Source organism: Aquarana catesbeiana, linkage group LG01 (assembly GCF_042186555.1).
Source record: "Aquarana catesbeiana isolate 2022-GZ linkage group LG01, ASM4218655v1, whole genome shotgun sequence".
Lineage (NCBI taxonomy): Eukaryota > Metazoa > Chordata > Amphibia > Anura > Ranidae > Aquarana > Aquarana catesbeiana.
Genome location: NC_133324.1, coordinates 335,294,992 through 335,320,231, shown reverse-complemented (window position 1 = coordinate 335,320,231; position 25,240 = coordinate 335,294,992). Strand labels below are relative to the sequence as shown.

Below are 25,240 nucleotides of genomic sequence, written 5' to 3'. Positions count from 1 at the left end.
CGCCGGATTTGGTCCGTCAGCGCCCGTCGGACTTTTGTAGACGAAAGGTCCAACCGTGTGTACGCGGCATTAGAGTCATAATAAGTAAACACACTAACTCGCTCTTAGCAAACTGAACCCCGCTCTATCTCCACTCCAACAACACACTTCAAAAGCTTCCTATGGGAAGGAACTGTTTAAAGTGTGGGGTGGGACTATAAGCACTGAGCCGTGATTGGACAAAGTAATCATCACTTTGTCCAATCAGGGTCCTGACAGTGATCTGTGCCCTAATTGGCAAAGCGCTGGTCAGGTGCAAGGCTTCATCCAATTAGAGCTCTAGAATGCACTGTGAAGCACGCAGTGCGTTATGGGGCGCTCGGCGGGTGAACATCCCTCCGAGCCAACCGCAAATTCATGTGTTTGCCTAACAGGCGATGTTCTGGCCGTAATTTTGCTCAGCTCAAACCGTTCACCCAACACTAATGGGAATCATGAAAGTCTGCCGTTTTTTTTTGTATTACAATTATCTCCTAGAATCTTCAGTTCCATCCAGTGGCCATAATGCAGTATTTTTTATTGAGATATTTCAGGAAAATACTGCATTTTGGACACTTATTATGCTTATGCGCGCCCTGTGTACAGTAGGTAAATTTATTTGAGGCTCCTGCTGTGGCCAGAGGAGCCAGGGTTAATTTGTTGAGTGTTAGGTTGGTAAAGCTCCAAGGGCTGAGTCTCTGTCGCCTCCCCCCAGATTCTAGAAGCTCATGAAGAGTTCTAGAACTTAAAGGGTGGAGAGGCAGAGATGAGGCCTGAATATTTATGGAGTCTCTTCCAAGCCCTGTGTGAGGATGGCCCAGAAGGTGGAGAGATATAGCCCATAAGTATTCTGGAGCCAGTGACCTGGGAGGGGACCCGTGTGGGGGCTCTGCCTCAAGGCAGAAGGAGCCAGAAGGAAGGAGCCAGAGAGGAAGAAAGAAAGCAGCAGACAACGCCTCACACCCTTTCAGCCTCAGTCAGGCTTAGCTGAGTCACCCTGAGAGCCTTTGGCACCTGTCCAGCAGGTGGCCTGTTCAGCAGTCACCACTTGAGCTACAGGATTTTTCAAAGGGACTGAGTGAGTAGTTTCAACCGCTACACCCTAGAGCCTATAGACCAATGGCGGATGGTGCACAAAATTTTTGGGGGGGAGCAAACAAACTGAAAAATTCTGAAAAAAAACCCCATCAATTGCAGCCTCACTGTGCTATCAAACGCAGCAACTGTGCCCATCAATTGCCGCCACTGTACCATCAAACACAGCCACTGTGCCCATCAATTGCCGCCACTGTGCCCATCAAATGCAGCCACTGTGCCCATCAATTGCTGCCACTGTACCATCAAACACAGCCACTGTGCCATCAAACACAACCACTGTGCCCATCAAACGCAGCCACTGTGCCCATCAAACACAACCACTGTGCCCATCAAACACAGCCACTGTGTCATCAAACACAACCACTGTGCCCATCAAACGCAGCCACTGTGCCATCAAATGCAGCCACTGTGCCCATCAAACACAGTCACTGTGCCCATCAATAGCCTCCACTGTACCATCAAAAACAGCCACTGCGCTATCAAACACAGCCACTGTGCCCATCAATTGCCGCCACTGTGCCCATCAATTGCCGCCACTGTGCCATCAAACGCAGCCACTGTGCCATATCAATTGCTCCCACTGTGCCCCAACAAATGCTCCCACTGTGCCCCATCAAATGCTCCCACTGTGCCCCATCAAATGCTCCCACTGTGCCATATCAAATGCTCCCACTGTGCCATATCAAATGCTGCCAGTGTGCCCCCCCGCCTGCAGTCTGCACTTACCCTGTCTCGGTGGGACAGCTCCTCGATGTCTTCTCCCGTCCTCTGCTATGATTGGATACCTGATAGGTGTCCAATCACAGTGCCTGTCATTTAAGCCAATCAGGTGACGGGTAACAGATCCGAGCACCTGATTGGTGGAGAGGCGGTTTAGTGTTAGGAAAGCAAATATTAATTCGCTTTTCTAACACAGCTGAGTAACCTGCGAGCTCCCAGCATGGCGCTCGCAGGTCACCTTTTTTGATGCCTATTAGAGCCTATGGCTCTAATCAGGTGCTTCAAAAACACCCCCTCGCCACTGTAATTCAGGCGCCCGGCGCCCGAAAAGGGTCCGGATGCCTGAATAGGGGGTGGCAGCGGGGGCCATAGATAGATTCATGCAATGCATGAATCTATCTATTGGTTCTAGAGGGGGTGGCAGGAGAGAGGGGGTGCCCGTGTGCCCTTATGGACGCATCGCCGCTGCTGTAGACGAGAAGCAGTCAGGTGCACAACCCAGATAGCCATCAACAGAGGGAAAGCTTAGAGCCAGCACAGCTACCCTATACCACTTGCTTGGGAATTCTAAAGCCAGTGCCTTGGAATTTTTATACAAAGGAAAAGCACCTGCATTCAGTGTTTCAAATGCTTAATATCTAGCCAAGCTGATGAGTACATCCTACGGGAGAACAGATGTGCGATTTTTGGATAGCAGTTTTAAGTCCTTGAGTTACATTTATCTACAGTTCTGGGCATCCCATACGTCCCATCCCTAAATGTGTAAAAGATGATAAAAAAGAGACAGCTTGTTTCTCCCCATATACTATATCAAGGCCTCTTGAGACTTTTCACAAATATTGTCTTTCTTTAGACCTGTTCAGTACTGGTGTAGATACTTTCTTGTAAGTTTAAGGCAAATACTGTATAACATCTAGAAGTCTATGTAAATCACAAACTGTGAAGCAATAACAATTTGCTGAAATAAACTGGACTTCTGTTCAATGTAATGGTTCCTTTTCCAGAGCAACCTCCCACACCATCGCTCTTTGTGACACCCCAGAGACATGTCTTTATAAAAAATCAATCAGCAGTCCTTCAATGTCAACTACCCAAAGGACAGTCTTCAGCAGCAACTGGAATCACACTTTATCAAAATGGAAGAGAAACATATGAATCTGATAACTTTGGAGTTCTGCAATATACTGAACTACAGATAAAGAACACTGGAAATTACTCCTGTGGGTATTCAGTTACAGTGTCAGGAAGAATCATCCAATCTCGCCTCAGCAAAGAAGAAGTTTTCATTGTGATAGGTAAGATTTTGATATAAAAATTACCACAGGGCCAACAACACAAAAAAAAGTTAGTTTTGGTAGTGAGCCATCTGCCCATATGGGAGCGAGTCTTGTGGAGCTTTCAATATGAAGGGTGCATTTAGATGTCTCCCAGACCTTCCCCATTGGTTGTACAGTAGGGCACTGAGAGTGGGTTTTGGTATATGGAGGGAATCCAGGGAGTGTAAGATGTTAAGACCGGTTAAATACAGTGCAAATCTGAACAGACTGGAGGGTGTCAGTTGAGCACTAGGTGGTGCTGTTGCAGAGGTTTTTTTGGCGCGAAAGTCAGTGCTGGGCACAGCGTGGAGTGAGAGGGAGTAGGAGGGAGCAGCATGTAGAGGACTGGACCGGACCCCCACCCCTGAGAGCGGCAGCACAGTGGATGGACCCCCCCCCCCACGACTGTGAGAGGCAGCGAGTGATCCGGGGACCCACATCGGCGGCAGAGCGGGACATCGTGGTGCAGGAGCGGATGTACTGAGGACAGTAATCACCCCACAGACAAAGACAGAGGAGGTGGGAGGACATCCAGCGGGACCGGGAGGTGGAAGGCTGACAGGGAGAGGTGGCAGGTAAGTGAAGTGCAGACCAGAGGAGGGACAGTGTGAGACTGATTAGTGAGCGGGAGCACTGAAGGTGACTGACTGCTAGTGTCAGATTACAGGGGAAGCTGTGCAGTGACACAGAGACACAAACACCAAAACCTGCCTGACAGTGTATGTAAGTACCTGAGTATTGTGAGTACCTGAGTATTGTGAGTACCTGAGTATTGTGTGTACTTGAGTATTGTGTGTACCTGAGTGTTGGGAGTACCTGAGTATTGTAAGTGTTGGGAGTACCAGTGTATTGTGAATGTTGGGAGTACCTGAGTATTGTGTGTACCTGAGTATTGTGTGTACCTGAGTGTTGGGAGTACCTGAGTATTGTGTGTACCTGAGTATTGTGTGTACCTGAGTATTGTGTGTACCTGAGTGTTGGGAGTACCTGAGTATTGTGAGTGTTGGGAGTACCAGTGTATTGTGAATGTTGGGAGTACCTGTGTATTGTGAGTACCTGAGTGTTGTCTAAATAGTGTGTGTGGATAATTAGTACCTGTGTATTGTGTATACTTGTGTATTGTGTGTACCTGTGTATTGTGAGTGCACATGGTCAGTGAATACACTGGTGCACGTAGTTTGCGAGTGCACGTGGGCTGCTAGTGCACGTGGGCTGCGAGTGCACGTGGTCTGCGAGTGCACATGGGCGGCGAGTACCTGTGTATTGTATTGTTGAGTATTAGTGTCAGGAAGCTAGTTGTTAGGTAATTTGGACAGGGTATAATTAGTAGGTACGATGCCGGCGGGTGTGGAGATGCGACTCGTTGTACATCTTCCGGCATGTATGCGTTCCTTGATCATCTAATCGAGGGTGAATACTGCTGTGCAAAATGTAAGCACATTGATTCCCTGGAAGTCCAGGTTCTGAATCTAGGGAAGCAACTGTCAGCACTGAGAAGGCCCTCCATACTAAAGGAGAGCCGGGAATGTACACGGCAGGTGCCGGCAGGGGTCAGCACAGAGGTGGGTGGAGACAAAGAGTTGCAGGCACTAGAAACGAGTAGATGGGTGACAGTCAGGAAGGATAGAGGGGGAAGTGCCAGGGAGGCCGATCCTGGGCTGAAGCATCCCAATAAGTACGTTCCATTAGGTGACATTGGTGAAACCGGTCAGGGACCAGCACTGCTGGAGCTAAGGGACTCTCCTAGCTGTCAGAGGAATAACTCCTCCAGTGAGAGTGGGGGGGGTGAAGGGAAAGGGTATAGAGATTCTGGTGGTAGGGGACTCAATTTTTAGACGGACAGAGAGGGCAATCTGTGACAAAGACCTGAAGCGCCGAACTGTATGTTGTCTATCGGGCGCTCGGGTTCGGCACATCACAGATCTGGTGGGCAGATTACCGGAAGGAGCTGGGGAAGACCCGGCTGTCATGGTGCATGTTGGCACCAATGACAAAGTCAGAGGCAGATGGAGTGTCCTAAAGAACGATTTAAGGACTTAGGAGCTAAATTGAGGAAAAGTATCTCCAAGGTAGTATTAGGAATACTACCGGTACCTCAAGCCACACCAGAAAGCCAGAGGGAGATTAGGGAAGTAAACAAGTGGCTAAAGAACAGGTGTAGTAAGGAGAGGTTTGGGTTCCTGGAGGACTGGGCCGACTTCTCAGTTGGTCACCAGTTCTATAGAAGGGACGAACTGCACCTAAATGAGGAGGGTGCAGATCTGCTGGGAGTGAAGATGGCCAAAAAGTTAGAGGGGTTTTTAAACTAGGCGAAGGGGGGAGGGCCCAGAGGTAGAGATAGTCAGCAATGAACATATTCCAGAGGGTAGGATTGGGGGCATTAGTGGTAAGTTGACTAAAGCACATAAACCCGAGGTAAGTATAGTAACAAAAGTAACAAACTAACAGTATACAAACAAAGCAATCAGCACAAAAAATAATTCCTAAATAACCTAAAAACGAATGCAGCTAGCACAAAAAGATCATCACATAATCAAAGTAAAATGCATAAGGTAAGGTGCAGCGCAAGAACAGGTGATTTATAATTCAATGATAAATGCAGTATTAAAAAAGAAATCACAAAAAAGTCCAACAAGAGAGGGGAAGAGGACTAAAAGTCCCAGCAAGCACCAAGAGGATTCCACGTGACGATCGCACAATTCAAGGAAGATATTGGTGACAGACCCCCCCCCTTCCCCTTCAGAGCAATCGCTTCGCTCACCTTAAGGACTGGACCACTGAATTAACAGATGGTCAGATAGACAGGTCCCTTCATAGGGTAAATGATCCAGGCAAAAACAGGAACGCCAGTAGATTCTTCGGAATGTACAAAGGGTGAAGCAAAAACAAATCTAATGCCGCGTACACACGACCGGTCTTTCTGTCGGACCGAAGTCTGACGGTCTTTCCGACGGAGTTCCGCTGAAACGGACTTGCCTACACACGATCACACCAAAGTCCGTTCGTTTAGATCGTGATGATGTATGCATGATGACTAGAAAAGGGAAGTTCAATAGCCAGTAGCCAATAGCTGCCCTTGCGTCATTCTTGGTCCGTCGGACTAGCATACAGACGAGCGGTTTTCCCGATAGGAACTGAGTCCATTGGAAAGATTTGAAATATGTTCTATTTCTAGGTCCGTCAGATTTTTCGAAAGAAAAGGTCTGATGAAGCCCACACACGATCGGAATGTCTGACGGAATCATTCCATCAGACCTTTTCTGCCGGAAAGTCCGCTCGTGTGTATGCGGCATAAGTGCTCACTGTGGATGAGTTACAAAGCAGCTTTATTTTAAAAATGGTTACTCACAAACGGCTGTTTGAAAAACGGCATTTCTATCACAGATGGCTGAGTGGTGTGTAAGATGCGGGTTGGCAGCAGGTGACGTCAGCGCGTAGCTCCTCCACCATCACCATTCCGGGCAATATACTGGAGTTCCTGTCTTTGCCTGGATCATTTACCCTATGAAGGGACCTGTCTATTTGACCATCTGTTAATTCAGTGATCCAGTCCTTAAGGTGAGCGAAGCGATTGCTTTGAAGATGGGGGGGTCTGTCACCAATATCTTCCTTGAACTGTGCGATTGTCATGTGGAATCCTTGGTGCTTGCTGGAACTTTTAGTCCTCTTCCCCTCTCTTGTTGGACTTTTTTGTTATTGCTTTTTTAATACTGCATTTATCATTGCATTTTAATTTACCTGTACTTATGTTGCACCTTACCTTATGCATTAATGGGGAATACTCAGAATGATCAGGGATGGGAAGTGGGGTCCCCCAGGGTTCTGTACTGGGACCAATCCTGTTTAATTTGTTCATAAATGACCTGGAGGATGGGGTATTGTTCAACAGTTCAATCTCTGTATTTGCGGACGACACTAAGCTAAGCAGGACAATAACTTCTCTGCAGGATGTGGAAACCTTGCAAGAAGATCTGAACAAATTAATGGGGTGGGCGACTACATGGCAAATGAGGTTTAATGTAGAAAAATGTAAAATAATGCATTTGGGTGGTAAAAATATGAATGCAATCTACTCACTAGGGGGAGAACCTCTGGGGGAATCTAGGATGGAAAAAGACGATAGGCTGCTAACAAAGCAAACAGAATATTGCCATGCATAAAAAGAGGATTAACTCCAGGGATAAAGCGATAATTCTCCCACTCTACAAGACTTTGGTCTGGCCTCACCTGGATTATGCTGTCCAGTTCTGGGCACCAGTCCTCAGGAAGGATGTACTGGAAATGGAGCTAGTACAAAGAAGGGCAACAAAGCTAATAAAGGGACTGGAGGATATTAGTTATGAAGAAAGGTTGCGAGCACTGAACTTATTCTCTCTGGAGAAGAGACGCTTGAGAGGGGATATGATTTCAATTTACAAATACCATGCTGGTGACCCCACAATAGGGATAAAACTTTTTTTGTGGAAGGGAGTTTAATAAGACACGTGGCCACTCATTAAAATTAGAAGAAAAGGGGTTTAACCTTAAACTGCGTAGAGGGTTCTTTACTGTAAGAGTGGCAAGGATGTGGAATTCCCTTCCACAGGCAGTGGTTTCAAAAAACTATTAGATAAGCACCTGAACGACTGCAACATACAGGGTTATACAATGTAATACTGACATATAATTACACACATAGGTTGGACTTGATGGACTTGTGTCTTTTTTTCAGCCTCACCTACTATGTAATTATGTAACCTCCAAATAGGTCTTTAACCACCTCAATACTGGGCATTTTCGCCCCCTTCCTGCCCAAGCCATTTTTCAGCTTTCAGCGCTGTCACATTTTGAATGACAATTGCGCGGTCATACAACACTGTACCCACATTAAATTGTTATCATTTTTTCCCCACAAATAGAGCTTTCTTTTAGTGCTATTTGATCACCTCTGCGGTTTTTATTTTTTGTGCTATAAACAAAAGAAGAGTGACAAGTTTAAAAAAAAACACAATAATTTTCACCTTTTGCGATAATAAATATCCAATTTTTTTTTCTTTAAAACAAATTTTTTCTCAGTTTAGGCCGATATGTATTCTTGTACATATTTTTGGTAAAAAAAAAAATCGCAATAAGCGCATATAGATTAGTTTGAGCAAAAGTTATTGCGTCTACAAAATAGGGGATAGATTTATAAAATTTTTTTTTTTTTTTTACTAGTAATGGCGGCGATCTGCGATTTTTACCGTGACTGCGATATTGCGGCGGACACATCGGACACTTTTGACACATATTTGGGATCATTCACATTTATACAGCGATCCGTGCTATAAAAATGCATTGATTACTGTATAAATGTGACAGGCAGGGAAGGGGTTAACACTAGGTGGTGATCGAGGGGTTAACTGTGTTTGCTAGGGAGTGTTTCTAACTGTAGGGCGTGGGGACTCACTAGGGGAGGAGACCGATCAGTTTTCCTCTGTACTGGGAACATACCATCGGTCTCCTCTCCTCTGACAGGACCGTGGATCTGTGTGTTCACACACACAGATCCACGGTCCTGCTGTGTTACCAGTAATCGCGGGTGCCCGGCGGACATCGCGGCCACCGGGCACGCGCACTGGGTGCCAAGTGACACGGCGGACGCGCGCGATTGCCGTCGGCGGCCAGCACGCGCCCCCTGGTGGGCTGGGAAAGCGAGGCCGTCATATGACGCCCACCCGCCCGCCACGAGAGCTGCACCGCCTGGCCGTCATTTGACGGCCGGCGGTCAGCAAGCAGTTAAAGAGGAGCTCCAGTCTGGAAAAAAAAATTAAAAGTCAGCAGCTACAAATACTGTAGCTGCTGACTTTTAATATAAGGACACTTACCTGTCCAGTGATCCTGCGATGTCGGCACCCCGAGCCGATTCATCAATCGCCTTTGGATGCAGGCGCCGGCATTGTAAGTAAGGAAAAGCGGCAGTGAAGTCTTCAGGCTTCACAGCCGGTTTCCTACTGCACATGAGCGAGTCTCACTCTGCTTTCTGAATGGTCCACCTGTGTGTGTCCCAGAAGGCAGATGGGGGGGAGGGGCTGCAAATACACGTAGATCGCTGATTGACGATTTTACTGGATATAGGAGCGGGTACCTGTCAAAACTAGGTACCCACTCCCCCCTCCTCCTCAAAAAGTTCCAAATGTGGCAGTGAAGGGGGGAGGGTGTGAACAAATGGAGCTTCCCCTTTTGGGTGGAGCTTCGCATTAAGAATGATATAAACTGACAACTGTATGTCTTCCAGGTCCCAGCCCACACTATGCTGGAGTTGGGAAGTGAACAAATATAAACTGGAATTGGGGACTCATAGACCATCTAAATCTTTTGGATATGAATATTTTTGGATATTTGGTAGGTTTCCAAAGGGATATCCTTGGGTGTTTTTTTTCTCCATATCAGGTAGTGGAATAGGGTGTTCATTTTTTTAAAGGTTATATGTAGGGTTCAGATTGGAGAACTATGCAATATGTAAAGTATCTGAGGCATCCACTGCACAGATTTTAGGCAAGCGTTACTGTATGTGAACTGGTTCCCTTGCAGGATTTAACAAGTTCTTCTTTAACCTTACCATTAGCTTTAAACTAACCATTAACATTCATGCCTAGCTTTTCTAGGCTGCCTGTTTTTTCTTCTTAGCATTCCTTCCAAGCTCATCTTACCTGTACTTATCCTAATTACATGTAACCAGTTCCTGTCATAAAACCTGCATTCTAATAAGGATATAAGGTTATTTTATTTGATATGTGTAATTGCCACTATATCCTGCGATAAACTGTTTTTCAGAGCAGCCTCCAATGCCAAGGTTGCGTTATGTCTACAGCCATCAAAAACAGACTCAGAAAGTAGAACTGGTATGTGACGTACTGAATCCTTCCTTTTCCCAAATCCATGGATATCGTTTTTATCAAAATGGAATAGAAATAAAATCAAGTAATCAGGTTAATCCTTTTACCTTGGATTACACGCTGTTTTCTGATGGATGCTACTCCTGTCGGGCATTTGTAACAATATTAGGAGAAGAGATTCTATCTCAAAGGAGTTTAGAGCATTTCTTGTCACTAGAAGGTAGGTTTTGTTTTTAGCTAAAAGACATTTAAATGTTGAATATATTAGCCAATATATATATGTCTTGACAACACAACAAAATCATTATAGTACATGAATATCTAAGTACCATTTTAATGTGCACCTGTGCCCATACTATGGGAATTGAAGTATTTATATATTCTTAGAAAGCAGTGGCGTAAACAGGCGACCCCACCTTCCTCTGACGTCATGTGGTGTCAGAGGGGGGCGGGGTCACCCGTTTACATCACCAGGAGGCCCAAGCTATATAACAGCTGTCATCGAGAAGAAGCGTCACTCGGCGGGAGCCTCCCATGGAGGCAGAGCTGTTGCGGCTTTTTTTATTTCAGATTGTCGGCGGCGTGAGATGGATCTACATCGTGGGAGATTTTTATTTTTTTATCTTTTAATAAAGGACTTGTCCCAAAGTGTCTCATGTCTTTTTTACTATTTTTGACACTTTTTTGTGAAATGGTAGGGGTACAACGTACCCATTACCAATTCACATGAGGGGGGGCCAGGATCTGGGGGGAGTCCCCTTGTTAAAGGGGTCTTCCAGATTCCAATAAGCCCACCGCCCGCAGACCCCCACAACCGTTGGGCAAGGGTTGTAGGGATGAAGCCCTTGTCCCCATCAACATGGGGACAAGGTGCTTTGGGGGGCTACTCCACAGCACCCTCCCCATGTTGAGGGCATGTGGCCTGTTATGGTTCAGGAGGGGGTGGGTGCTCTCTCATCCACCCCTATTTTCCTGTGGCCTGCCAGGTTGCATGCTCGGCTAAGGGTTTGGTATGGATTTTGGGGGGACCCCTACGCCATTTTTAAAAAAGTTTTGGCGCAGGGTTCCCCTTAAAATCCATACTAGACCTGAAGGGCCTGGTATGGATTTTGGGGGGACCCACACGCAATTCTTTTTAAATTTTTGGTTCGGGGTTTCCCTTAATATACATACCAGACCCAAAGTGCCTGGTAATAGACTAGGGCGGGAACCCATGACGTTTTTTTCAATGAGTTTTATCTACATTGCCGAGACCGAACAATTCATTACAGCCGCGATCAGTTTTGAATGACTTTTTTTCCTTTAGAAATGTCATTTTGCTGTGGTACTGTTCTAAACACGGGAAAACTGTGCCATTTTACAGGCATACTATAGACACCCCCCAGGCACGATATTTAAAGGAATATTTTATTTTTATTGTTTCACTTTAAGCATTATTAAAATCACTGTTCCCGAACAAATGTCAGTTTTTAAAACTTTTTTTGCATTGATGCATGTCCCCTGGGGCAGGACCCAGGTCCCCAAACACTTTTTATGACAATAACTTGCATATAAGCCTTTAAAATGAGCACTTTTATTTTTCATGTTTGTGACTTTAACAGTGTTTGCGTGTTCGTTCGCATTTTTTGCCTGTTCACATGTTCTGGTGCGAACCGAACCGGGGGGGGGGGGGGGGGGGGTTGTTCGCCTTATCCTTAGTGACAACACTGAAGAAATTACACTTTGCTACAATGTAAAGAAGTGAGTGTACAGCTTGTATAACAGTGTAAATTTGCTGGCCCCTCAAAATAACTCAACACACAGCTATTAATGTCTAAACCGCTGGCAACAAAAGTGAGTACACCCCTAAGTGAAAATGTCCAAATTGGGCCCAAAGTGTCAATAATTTGTGTGGCCACCATTATTTCCCAGCACTTCCTTAACCCTCTTGGGCATGGAGTTCACTGTAGCTTCACAGGTTGCCACTGGAGTCCTCTTCCACTCCTCCGTGATGACATCACTGAGTTTGTGGATGTTAGAGACCTTGCGCTCCTCCACCTTCCGTTAGAGGATGCCCCACAGATGCTCAATAGGGTTTAGGTCTGGAGGCATGCTTGGCCAGTCCATCACCTTTACCCTCAGCTTCTTTAGCAAGGCAGTGGTCGTCTTGGAGGTGTGTTTGGGGTCGTTATCATGTTGAAATACTGCCCTGCGGCCCAGTCTCCGAAGGGAGGGGATCATGCTCTGCTTCAGTATGTCACAGTACATGTTGGCATTCATGGTTCCCTCAATGAACTGTAGCTCCCCAGTGCTGGCAGCACTCATGCAGCCCCAGAATGGCACTCCCACCACCATGCTTGACTGTAGGCAAGACACACTTGTCACCTGGTTGCCGACACATGCTTGACACCATCTGAACCAAATGAGTTTATCATGGGCTCATCAGTAATCCATGTCCTTAGTCTGCTTGTCTTCAGCAAACTATTAAACTATTTCTTGTGCACCATCTTTAGAAGAGGCTTCCTTCTGGGACGACAGCCATGCAGACCAATTTGATGCAGTGTGCAGTGTATGGTCTGAGCCCTGACAGGCTGACCCCCCCACCCCTTCAACCTCTGCAGCAATGCTGGCAGCACTCATACATCTATTTCACAAAGACAACCTCTGGAAATGACGCTGAGCATGTGCACTCAGCTTCTTTGGTTGACTATGGCAAGGCCTGTTCTGAGTGGAACCTGCCCTGTTAAACCGCTGTATGGTCTTGGCCACAGTGCTGCAGCTCAGTTTTAGAGTCTTGGCAATCTTCTTATAGCCTAGGCCATCTCTATGTAGAGCAACTCTTTTTTTCAGATCCTCAGAGAGTTCTTTGCCATGAGGTGCCATGTTGAACTTCCAGTGACCAGTATGAGAGAGTGAGAGGGATAACACCAAATTTAACACACCTGTTTCCCATTCACACCCGACACCTTGTAACACCAACAAGTTCCATGGAACCGGGGAGGGAAAATGGCTAATTGGGCTTAATTTGGACATTTTCACTTTCACTTAGGGGTGTACTCACTTTTGTTGCCAGAGGTTTAGACATTAATGGCTGTGTGTTGAGTTTTTTTGAGGGCAGAGCAAATTTACACTGTTATACGAGCTGTACACTCACTACTTTACATTGTAGCAAAGTGTAATTTCTTCAGTGTTGACACATATAAAATAAAATATAATAAAATATGTACAAAAATGTGGGGGGTGTACTCATTTATGTGAGATACTGTGTGTATGTATGTGTGTGTATATATATATATATATATATATACATATACACAGTGCTGTGAAAAAGTATGTTCCTGATTTTTAATTTTTTTGCATATTTCTCACACTTAAATGATTCAAACAAATTTTAATATTACACAAAGATAACCCGAGTAAATGCAAGATGCAGTTTTTTAATTATTATTTCATTTATTAAGGGAAAAAATCTGTTCAAACCTGCCTGGCACTATGTGGAAAAGTAATTGCCCCCCCCCCCCATGCTAAATCATGAATGAACTGTGAAACACCACAATGCTTTGGAAAGCTGAGTTAAATTTCACTTGCCCAGGCATGATTACAGCCAGAACTATTGAATCAGGAAATCACATAAATAGAAGCTATCTGACAAAGTGAAGCACGCTAACAGATCACAAAAAGCCACACATCATGCCACAATCTAAAAAATTCAAGAACAGATTAGAAACAAAGTAATGTACATGTACCGGTCTAGGAAGGGTTTCAAAGCCATTTCTAAGGCTTTGGAACTCCAGGGAACCATGGGGAGAGCCATTATCCACAAATGGAGATAACTTGGCACAGTGTCCTTCCCAGGAGTAGCTGGCCTACAAAAATGACTCCATGAGCATGACGACGACTCATCCAGAAGGTCATAAAAGAACCCAGAACAACATATAAAGAACTGCAGGCCTCACTTGCCTCAGGTAAGATCACTGTACATGATTCAACAATAATAATGAGACTGGGCAAAAATGACATCCATGGGAGAGTTCGAAGGCCAAAGCCACTGCTCACCAAAAAGAACACAAAGTCTCATCTCACATTTACAAAAAAAGTCTTGATTATCCCCAAGACTTTTAGGCAAATATTCTGTGGACTGATGAGACAAAAATGTAACTTTTTGGAATGTGTTCGTCTGTTACATCTCGCATAAAACGAATACAGCATTTCATAACAAGAACATCTTACCAACAGTCAGACATGGTGGTGGTAGCGTAATGGTCTGGGGCTACTTTGCAGCTTCAGGACCTGGGCGACTTACCGTAATTGATGGAACCATGAATTCTGAGCTCTACCAGAAAATCCTAAAGGAGAATGTCCGGCCATCAGCTCAAGTGCACTTGGGTTATGCAGCAGGACAATGATTCAAAACACAACAGCAAGTCCACCTCCAAATGGTTCAAACAAACAAAATTTAGGTTTTGGTGTGGCCTAGTCAAAGTCCGGACTTAAATCCAATTGAGATGCTGTATCATGACTTTACACAGGCCATGTATGCTGGAAAACCCCTTAATGTGGCTGAATTTTAAACAATTCTGCAAAGAAGAGTGGGCCAAAATTGCTCCACAGCAAAGTGAAAGACTCATTGCCAGTTATCACAAATGCTTGATTGCAGTTGTTGCCGCCAAGGGTTGCACAACCAGTTATTAGGTTTAGGGGGCAATTACTTTTTTACATAAAGCCAGGCAGGTTTGGACAGCTTTTTTGCCTTAATAAATGAAACCATCATTTAAAAACTGCATTTTGTATTTATTCAGGTTATCTCTGTGTAATAATACATTTTGTTTGATGATCTGAGTCATTTAAGTGTGACAAATATGCTAAAAAAAATCAGAAAGGGGGCAAATAATCTTTCACAGCATTGTGTGTGTGTGTGTGTATATATATATATATATATTAATATATTATATACTGTATACACCTATATACATGCATATACAGGGCCTTATCTCATCACATTGGGAGGCCAGCTGTTGGCAAGGTAAACTAAATGTAATGTATTAAAGCGTTTGTTTACCCCAAAAAAATGGATCCTGCTCCTTTAAAGCATGTTATATGACACGGCGCTTGTCCTGTGTCATTTGGCCTCCTGTAACACCTAAAAAACCTATCTGATCCTGCCAGTTTCTACCCTCCCCTATGTAAACTGACCAGGGTGTATCATGGCTGCTGAGACCAGACACTGTGGTCAGTTTACGTGCCTCTGTCATCAGCAGCCTATCTGCTCTCCTCTCTGCGCCTGTGTCCTCCTCCACCCTCCCTTCTCTGTCTGTGTGTGAGCCGCCCCTCCCCCTCCTGCTGCTCTCATAACACTAGGTTGTATACACCATCAACACTGCCTCTTATTGCAGTGTCCCCTTCTGTGAATGAATTATAAATATAAATGTTGTAAATACCTCATTTAAAAGCCGAGATTACGATTACATGACCAGCCAGCTGTCTCCTCCTCCCCAGACTGACATCAGCAGGGGAATCTCAGCCCCGCCCGCTGCATCTCTCAGAGGAGGAAAGGAGAAAGCTGGCCAGTCATGTGATCTCAATCTCGGCTGTGGAATGAAGTATTTGCAACATTTATTTTTATAAATCACACATGGAGGGGGATGCTACAATAGGAGGCAGTGTTGATGGTGTATACAGGTTTAACAACCACTTTAAGCCCAAAGTATGGATTTTTCATCCATAATGTAGCAAATATATATATATATATATATATATATATATATATATATATATATTTTTTTTTTTTATTATTCTGATTAAAATATAAATCTGTCTTTGTTATAGAAACAGACCAAGGACAATGCCAGGAGAATATGTCCAAAGGCAGTATCTTGTCAAAACCAGGTATACTTTCACAGATATTTTTCCCAGTGAATATCTTTAAGAGCTCTTCCATTTTATTGTAAACAAGGTATGCTTCAGTTTTCAACCACATAAAAATCAAGCAGGAATGTTATAGAGGGGCATGTCATAAATCAGACTTTCAATAATGCTTCCTGAGATAGGACCACATATTTTCCAAATAAAAGACACTTACTATAAATGACTATAATTGGATGTATTCACTATGCTATGCAGCTATGTATTCACTACAATATACAGCCCGGCCATCATTAGCACTCATAACATTAAAAACATAAAATAGGAAAAGCTTTTATTCATATAGCTGCTGGACATGTTAAGAACAATTCCAGGTATGGATTTTTTCACATATTTACATTGGTCCACATGGCAATATGATTATGAGGCATGATATCAAAAAGTGAATAAAAATATTATAAATTCTTTGTAATACACAATTTTGTTTGTTTCATAGGTTTAAAGTTCTATGGAAGCCTACTTGCTGGAAAAATCATAGTCTTGATATTTGTACTTTCTGTCTTCGGTGTCTACTTACTTATAATTCAACAAAGGTATAATAAGCATTTACAGCATTTAAGATTAACTCTGTTTGCAAAATAACCCAAAATTTTAGTATCAATAGATGAAAATCTTTTATATAAGATCATTTTAAAACAGCAAGCCGATTTGTAAATACTACCGTGTATCAGCATAAGTCAACATAGTATTCATAAATTGATACATATACAAATTTCACTCTTCCAAGTTTTTCATAAAAGATAATGACTTGGTTAAATTGATGATAGGCAACTCCTATCCTCATATTGATTAGTGGTTCCAAATTAATAATAACTACTGCAGTAGGGAACAGACACAAAAGATACGCTCAGCATCTTTCCAAATAACTGTTCTGCTTTATTATGACGCAATTGAAGGTTTTTATGCACATGATTACGTAGGTATCACATTAATATTACAATTGTAGGTTTATGGTAACAAGGGGCGTTACATAGGCAGGCTAATTCTAATCAGGACTCGAAATAATGTAAACATTTACTGAAAACATTATTAGTGCTGTGTGCACAGTGAGGGCAGTGTGCAATACATACAAAATACAATACAATTATATACAGAACTTACAAATTTCCATTACAGTCTCCCCTCTTTTGATCAATATTTTGATCACTAACCATACCTGCTATCACCTTTAACCTGGAACCTCCACACGTTTAGGTGGAGGTAGTCCTGGCCAAAGAGGCAAAAAACTCCATTGTGGAGAAAATAATAGCTGAGCAACTTTTTCATTACAAAATGACTTTTCATTGTGAAAAACAAATGATTGATAAGACATATTTACAGAGTACTGGCTGTACACTCCTGTGGCCAGAATGGCCTTCTAGCTGAATTGTGGGCATGCTGACTTATCAGCATATGTAAACACAGACAATTCTACATAAAATGGAAGACATACAAAAGACAAATATGACTTCAACATGGCTAAACTATTTTTCAAATATATATATATATCCCTTACAATTAAAGTAATTGAATCAAAAAGTACCCTAGACTGTGATGACAAGAGGGAAACAAATCAAACACAGAGATTTCTTTAATTAAGTCATTTTTGCAGTGTCTGGTATGGATCCAGGTGACGTTTCCTTCAAGTTTTGCAAAAACTGTACATGAACTAGATGCTGTATTGAGTCTCCAAACATTTCCTTATATATAAATGTCTCTTAACAATCCAAAAGTCACCTGGCTTTAGTTTTAGATCCTTCCAAACTTTTAGGATCTGGAATTGGGGAGAAAACACATAAATGAGTGTGTCAAAAACCTTAAAAGATCAGCAACATTCTCTGTGAGATCCGAATGGAGGACTTCAGCTGCTGAGACAAAATATAAGCAAGTGAGTAACACACTCCCAAACCAAATCCCATAGGGAGAGAGTCCAACATCCCCCTTAGAGGCCTGATAAAATATAAGAAAACATTCAGGCAAAGGTTTTCTAGTTTCTTACTTTACTTTGTCCGCTATATTGTAGACAGTAGGGGGTGTAAAAATAAAACCTCAAAACTTCTAGTAAGGACTCTCCTATAAAAATTATTTCCTCTGTTACTCTCTGTACTTTCTGGCACTCTGTACTTACAAACTACTTCTGATAACATTTTTTACTGTGGCCTTTGCAGTAGCATTTGCCACTGGACATCCAAAAAACATGTCCATACAGACAAAATGCATACTTGTAAGATCCTAACTTGGGCATCTGGATATATCTTTTATGTAATATCTGGAAGGGATGTTCAGCTTTTGGTAACACCTTTGGTAACAGGTAAAACAAGAAGTGGTATGTTATAAAAACAACTGTGGAGAACCCTGGCTCTATCCCAAGCTCCTTTACTAAGGCAGCCATAACTGCTTGTGACTGATGACACGGTCCATGTGTCAAGCTGGAGGGAAAAGAGTGGCTGGCAGACATAAATGATCACCTTTTCCAAAGTCCTGTTTCATAAGAAGTTGCCCCCTGTGGACCACTTGTTCTTCTCGTTCTGGGGTCCTTAAAGTTGAATTATTAATCCCAGCTATACTGGGCCAGAACTAGGGTGGAATCTGTGAGTTGCACAGACCCATCAAGTGTCCGGGGCTGTAAATGCAGCATCCTTAGTCACCTGGTCTGCTTCCATGTGTGAAAGTTAATATGGCTACCTCAGCAAGAACCTGGAAGGCTGAAAACAGCCAATCAAATTAACTTGGCATGCTTTATTGGTTTACCTGCTGAAGTAAAAACAAACTTCTGGCCCTTTAAATGGAACCAAAGCTCTCTATATCTCGACTATCTATATAAATATACACTCTTTTTGTAGCTCACAGGCTTTGCTAAAACATGGAGCTCTGCTTCTTGAGCTGGGGAAAAAGGATCCAATGACTTTGAATACAGAGTATCCTTCTGGGTGATAAATTGCATACTCAAATCTACAAAAAATGTAATATCTGGGTCTTCAGGGAGTGTGTCCCGCACTGGACTCACAGCAGCTGATTCCTACACCATCAATTTAACACATGTGTCTTTTCCTTTCTTTTGAATAAATGTACGCATTTTTCATTGTTAGATTTGTACATAAACAAATTCATATTTTAAACCTTTCATTAGACAAACATTTAGTTAGCTGTATATTTGCTGCACAGAATGTCGGACCATTAAAAATTAAATGTTTGACCAAAACAATATCTAACTTTGTCTAATAGCACCTTTGCATAAAAGCTGCAGCTCTGATATATCGGGGTGAACCCTTCATTACTGGGTCCAGCTTGCATAAATATATTACAATGGCTTGTTTTCTATCATGCTGTTTGTGTAAGAACTCCAGTTTCATGTTTCAAAAGACAACTTTTTCCTGGCAATAATATAACAAATGATAACAATACCCTGCGGTCATGGAGAGATGCCCATAAATCCAAAACTATTCTTCTGCTTATACCACTGTACTTACAAGGAAAAGGGGCACATCATTTCACAATCCATGTATTCTGCTTTGGATTTCAAAAATAAAAATAAATAAAAACAAAAGGACCAACAATCTGTATGATGGACCAGAAAGCATCAAAAACTATAAAACAACTGGCTGCAGGTGGCATCTATCCTAACAGGGTGTGTGGACTTGATGTGATGGGTCTGTTATATTTAAATGTTATTTATAACAACTCTCACATCATGAACTGACATCAAGTTATTATCAAAAACCTTGAAATTTCATTTTGTAGAAAAACTTCTTATGTATCCCATCCATCTTGGCTTTGTTAAATATTATGGCAGCTTTATTCAAAATAACAACCTCATCTTAATCTTTTTTCTCTCAATAAGGGCTTATTGTATAAATGTAAAATTATAAAATTGTTATCTTAATCTAAACTAATCCCATTTTTACAAATTTCCCCAATAACGTGGATTTCATTTCCAACCAAAGGTTGTCTAAACCAGTTTCAATATATCTATATTATTAATAAAATTGTTAAACTCATATTAGAAATTAATACTCATTATTACTTAATTTTACTTAATTTCCCTTTTTTAAATGCACTGTTTCCACTATCAAAGGATATTCAATTTGTGTAATACACGGTTAAATGTAACCTTCAATTTTACCATGTTTGGAAAACAGATTCAAAATAATTGTGAGCACATTGTTTACCATTAGATTCGTTAACCCGGCACATTTTGTTATAAATGTTTTGTCTAAAAAACAGAAATTGGCATGGTGTCCTTCCAGCTTATCACTGACCTCTCATCTCAGCCACATTTCTTTCATGAGAGCACAAAGGAGGGGGTGACATCTGCGTACATGACACACACAAGCAATAGAACTAAAGGTCCCAGCATTCGCACACACATACACCAATATCTCTCTAAAATCGCTTACATTTTCCCATTTGTACACAACACATGCATATCATTCTCTCAATTTCTTTTAACTCTCATTAATATTTCCCTGCCTAAATTCTGCTTTCCTTATTTTGTTCAGATATCTTTTATATCTAGCTTCTATGATTCTATGATCAGACGGGGAGCCACAGTGCTCATCCCATCTTCTCTCTCTGACAACATATAAAGTATTCTGTTTTACCTCTCATTTCTCTGTTTCCGACTCTAATAGTTGTAGTGCCTGACCCCAAATTCATCCCACAACTTAACATGAAAATGTCCCTTTCTGTCTAGTGTTAATGTCACCCTTGATCCATCCTGCTAACATAAATAACTGTTTCTCTAGCTGTTTACTCTGCATGATTCTTAGTCCCTGTGGACCTTGGTGTTAACCCAGTTACCCAATGTGGATCCCTGTCCACTTTAACCATTTATCTAGGGGCTCCGTATAGGTGGAACCGCACCTTTGGTTCATATATAGCGCTCCTCTTGCGCTGGGCATTTTTGAGGGTCTCTTACCCTTCATTCCCTTACTTAATTCAATGCCCATAATGACTGGCCAGTCTTCTCTACATATGCCTATACCCTCTTGCCTCTAAACTACTTTATCTAGCAGATGTACTACATATACCTGTGAACAGTACTATTTTTCCCTATCTTATCTATAACACTCCGATGGACAATAGACAGGGACAACATAACATATAACCACCAATCAATACAGTTCGATTAAGGGGAGTAAAATAGGTACCCTTTGTCCCGAAAATGCCTTACCGATCAAGGAAGTCTGATAACTCAAATGTAAGCAAAAGGCTTACCTCAGCCGGCTGATTATCAGAAATTCCCAGATCGTCTCAAGCTCCTCGTTTCGGATACTCAGGGTCACCTGGAATCCCCTCCTAAGGCAAAGCTCGCCATGCTGACTCGGTTAAATTGATGATAGGCAACTCCTATCCTCATATTGATTAGTGGTTCCAAATTAATAATAACTATTGCAGTAGGGAACAAACACAAAAGATACGCTCAGCATCTTTCCAAATAACTGTTCTGCTTTATTATGACGCAATTGAAGGTTTTTATGCACATGATTACGTAGGTATCACATTAATATTACAATTGTACATTTATGGTAACAAGGGGCGTTACATAGGCAGGCTAATTCTAATCAGGACTCGAAAGAATGTAAACATGTACTGAAAACATTATTAGTGCTGTGTGCACAGTGAGGGCAGTGTGCAATACATACAAAATACAATACACTTATATACAGAACTTACAAATTTCCATTACAATAATGATGGGTACATCCTTTAGCTCAACACATTTCATGACAAATCTCACTTCTTCAGAAGCAGATGCCCATTGTAATATCTGTAAACCAAGGAACAGCTTCATGACTATGTTCAAAAATTCCCTCAAAACAGGGGAAAGGGTGGAGATGATGTATTTATTTTGTGAGATATACAGTATCTCACAAAAGTGATTACACCCCTCACATTTTTGTAAACATTTTATTATATCTTTTCATGTGACAACACTGAAGAAATGACACTTTGCTACAATGTAAAGTAGTGAGTGTACAGCTTGTATAACAGTGTAAGGTTTGCTGTCCCCTCAAAATAACTCAACACACAGCCATTAATGTCTAAACCGCTGGCAACAAAAGTGAGCACACCCCTAAGTGAAAATGTCTAAATTGGGCCCAAAGTGTCAATATTTTGTGTGGCCACCATTATTTTCCAGCACTGCCTTAACCCACTTGGGCATGGAGTTCACCAGAGCTTAACAGGTTGCCACTGGAGTCCTCTTCCTCTCCTCCATAACGACATAACCGAGCTGGTGGATGTTAGAGACCTGGCCCTCCTTCACCTTCTGTTAGAGGATGCCCCACAGATGCTCAATAGGGTTTAGGTCTGGAGACATGCTTGGCCAAGTCCATCACCTTTACGCTCAGCTTCTTTTGCAAGGCAGTGGTTGTGTTGGAGGTGTGTTCGGGGTCTTTATCATGTTGGAATACTGCCAACCATGCTTGACTGTAGGCAAGACACACTTATCTTTGTACTCTTCACCTGGTTGCTGCCACACACGCTTGACACCATCTGTCAAGTTCTCACGTACCTAACTGATGAGCCCGATAGTGCAGAGAAAGGCCTCCCTTAAGTATCTGACTCGCGGCCCCTGGTAGAGCAGACAGGTGGCACGAGAGTGTAGAATGGTATGAGTGCCTGGCAGGATCAACAGCAGATGGGTCAGATGGCTGGCACAGCAGACAGGACCAGCAGGCTGGATGGATCAGCAGACAGGTGAGCAGACTGGATGGATCAGCAGACAGGTGAGCAGACTGGATGGATCAGCAGACAGGTAAGCAGACTGGATGGATCAGCAGGCAGGTGAGCAGACTGGATGGATCAGCAGGCAGGTGAGCAGACTGGATGGATCAGCAGGCAGGTGAGCAGACTGGATGGATCAGCAGACAGGTGAGCACACTGGATGGATCAGCAGACAGGTAAGCAGACTGGGACTGAAGCTGGATGGCTGCAGTAGGTAAGTACAGCAGACTGGAGGAGAGTCTTGGAACGTCAGGCAGGCCGGGTCGATAATCCGGCTGGCAACAATGGTACAAGAGGAGCAGGCAGAAGGAATCGTCAAACAAGCCAAGGGTCAGATGCAGTCGGATAACAGGAACAGTCTCAAAACAAGCCGGGTCAAACAGGAGCAAATATCAGATCTTCAGGAAACACATACACAGAGCTGCAGATCAAACAGCAAGGACACAGAGCTGCTGAGGTGTTTAAATAAGGCAGCCTGTTGCCAATCACTGAAATCAGCCTGGACTAAGTTAACCCTTAGGTGGCAGATCCATGACACCATCTGAACCAAATAAGTTTATCTTGGTCTCATCGGACCACAAGACATGGTTCCATAATCCATGTCCTTAGTCTGTTTGTCAGCAAATTGTTTGACGGCTTTCTTGAGCATCATCTTTCGAAGAGGCTTCCTTTTGGGACGGCAGCCATACAGACCAATTTGATGTAGTGTGCAGCGTATGGTCTGAGCCCTGACAGGCTGATCCCCCATCCCCTCAACCTCAGCGTCAATGATTCTGGCAGCACTCATACGTCTATTTCCCAAAGACAAACTCTGGATATGACGCTGGGCACATGCCCTCAACCTCTTTGGTTAACCATGACGAGGCCTGTTCTGAGTGGAACCTGTCCTGTTAAACCGCTGTATGGTCTTGGCCACCGTGCTGCAGCTCAGTCTCAGGGTCTTTGCAATCTTCTTATAGCCTAGGCCATCTTTATGTAGAGCAACAATTCTTTTTTCCAGATCCTCAGAGAGTATTTTGCCATGAGTTGCCATATTGAACTTCCAGTGACAAGTATGAGAGAGTGAGAGTGCGATAACCCAAAATGTAACATACCTGCTCCCCATTCACATCTGAGACCTTATGAGTCACATGACACTGGGGAGGGAAAATGGCTAATTGGGCCCAATTTGGACATTTTCACTTGGGGGTATACTCACTTTTGCTGGTATACTCACTTCTGTAGCAAAGTGTCTATTCTTCAGTGTTATCACATGAAAAGATAGAATAAAATATTTGCAAAAATGTGAGGGGTGTACTCACTTTTGTGAGATACTGTATATTTATAGATAGATTAATAGAACAATACTTACAAATCAGCTATATTGCAATCTAAGATAACACCTCCAAATAGAAACCACTGCCAGGTGTCTGGCTCGGGAATTGTGGGGGGAAGACATGGCACCCCAATGGGAAAACCGAAGAGCAGTACCTGAATTTGTATGCATGGGATTTGGAAGCCTTGTACCCATCAAGAACAGGTGAAGGAGCTTACTAAACATAGGCAAAGTGACCTGTGTGCAGAAAGTGCAACCCAGAGGAAAAAAAGGAGAGTGCCAGAATGTGTGCTCCTAGTGAAAATAGTGTCCATGTGTATCAGCAAATGGAATTACTTGCTAAAAATAATTCTATTATATTATACAGTATTATATTATATTATACTATATTATATTATATCGACCCAGATATAATATACATCTATACAGTGGCAGCTGTTGCCTACTATTTTTGGGGGGCACAACCAACACAACTACCCCCCCCCACAGAAGACACAGACACAGCCAGCAGCAGCGATCACTCTGAAGCACCCCCCCCCCATGGGGGACACAGACACAACCAGCGGTGATCACCCCGCAGCACCCACCCGGGAGACACAGCTGCCGGTGATCACCCGGCAGGAGACACAGCAGCCAGCGGCGATCACGTTACCTAGTAGAGGCATGGAGGAGACACTGAGGCAGGGAGAATGAAGAGCCGGGCCGCTGCAGGACACAGGTATTCTCCTTCTGACCAATTATAACCCAGAAGTGTGTCCTGAGACACGATTGGCCAGGAAGTCGGAAGACTCCCTGGCCAATAAGGACTTCCTGATTGGTCGGGAGGAGAATGTGGCAGAATAGCGAATATTCATTCGCTAGTGTCACACAACTGGGTGGGTTCAGGGCGCACTCTCTGCGCCCCGAGCCCACCCTATTTTGAAGTCTATTAGAGTCTCTGGCTCTAATCAGGTGCTTCAAAATACACACCCCCACCTATCCCCGCAATTGTAATTCATGTGTCCAGCATCCTGAAAGGGGCCTGGCACATGGATAGGTAAGGCGGCAGCGGTGTTGGGGGGGGGCATCGCTTGTGCGCCCACAATGCACGGGCCGCCACTGCACAGGCCGCCACTGCATCTATATATACATCTATATATAAATACCACATCATCTTCACCCTTTCCCCTGTTTTGAGAGAATTTTTGAACATATTCTTTGAAGCTGTTCTTTGGTTTGCAGATATTACGATGGGCATCTGCTCCTGAAGAAGTGAAATTGTAACGAAACGCATTGAGCTAAAGGATGTACCCATCATTATGTTTTGT

The 25,240-nt window shown here is 43.2% G+C and overlaps 1 protein-coding gene across 1 annotated transcript in view; it reads left to right on the top strand.

Moving 5' to 3' along the window:
- The window catches only part of LOC141145199 (Fc receptor-like protein 5), a 346,484-nt gene that overhangs the window by 94,971 nt on the left and 226,273 nt on the right, over positions 1 to 25,240 (top strand). The window contains exon 5 of the mRNA XM_073631678.1: positions 2,841 to 3,131. Within this exon, the coding sequence (XP_073487779.1) occupies positions 2,841 to 3,131 (291 nt within the window). The remainder of the gene's footprint in view (positions 1 to 2,840; positions 3,132 to 25,240) is intronic.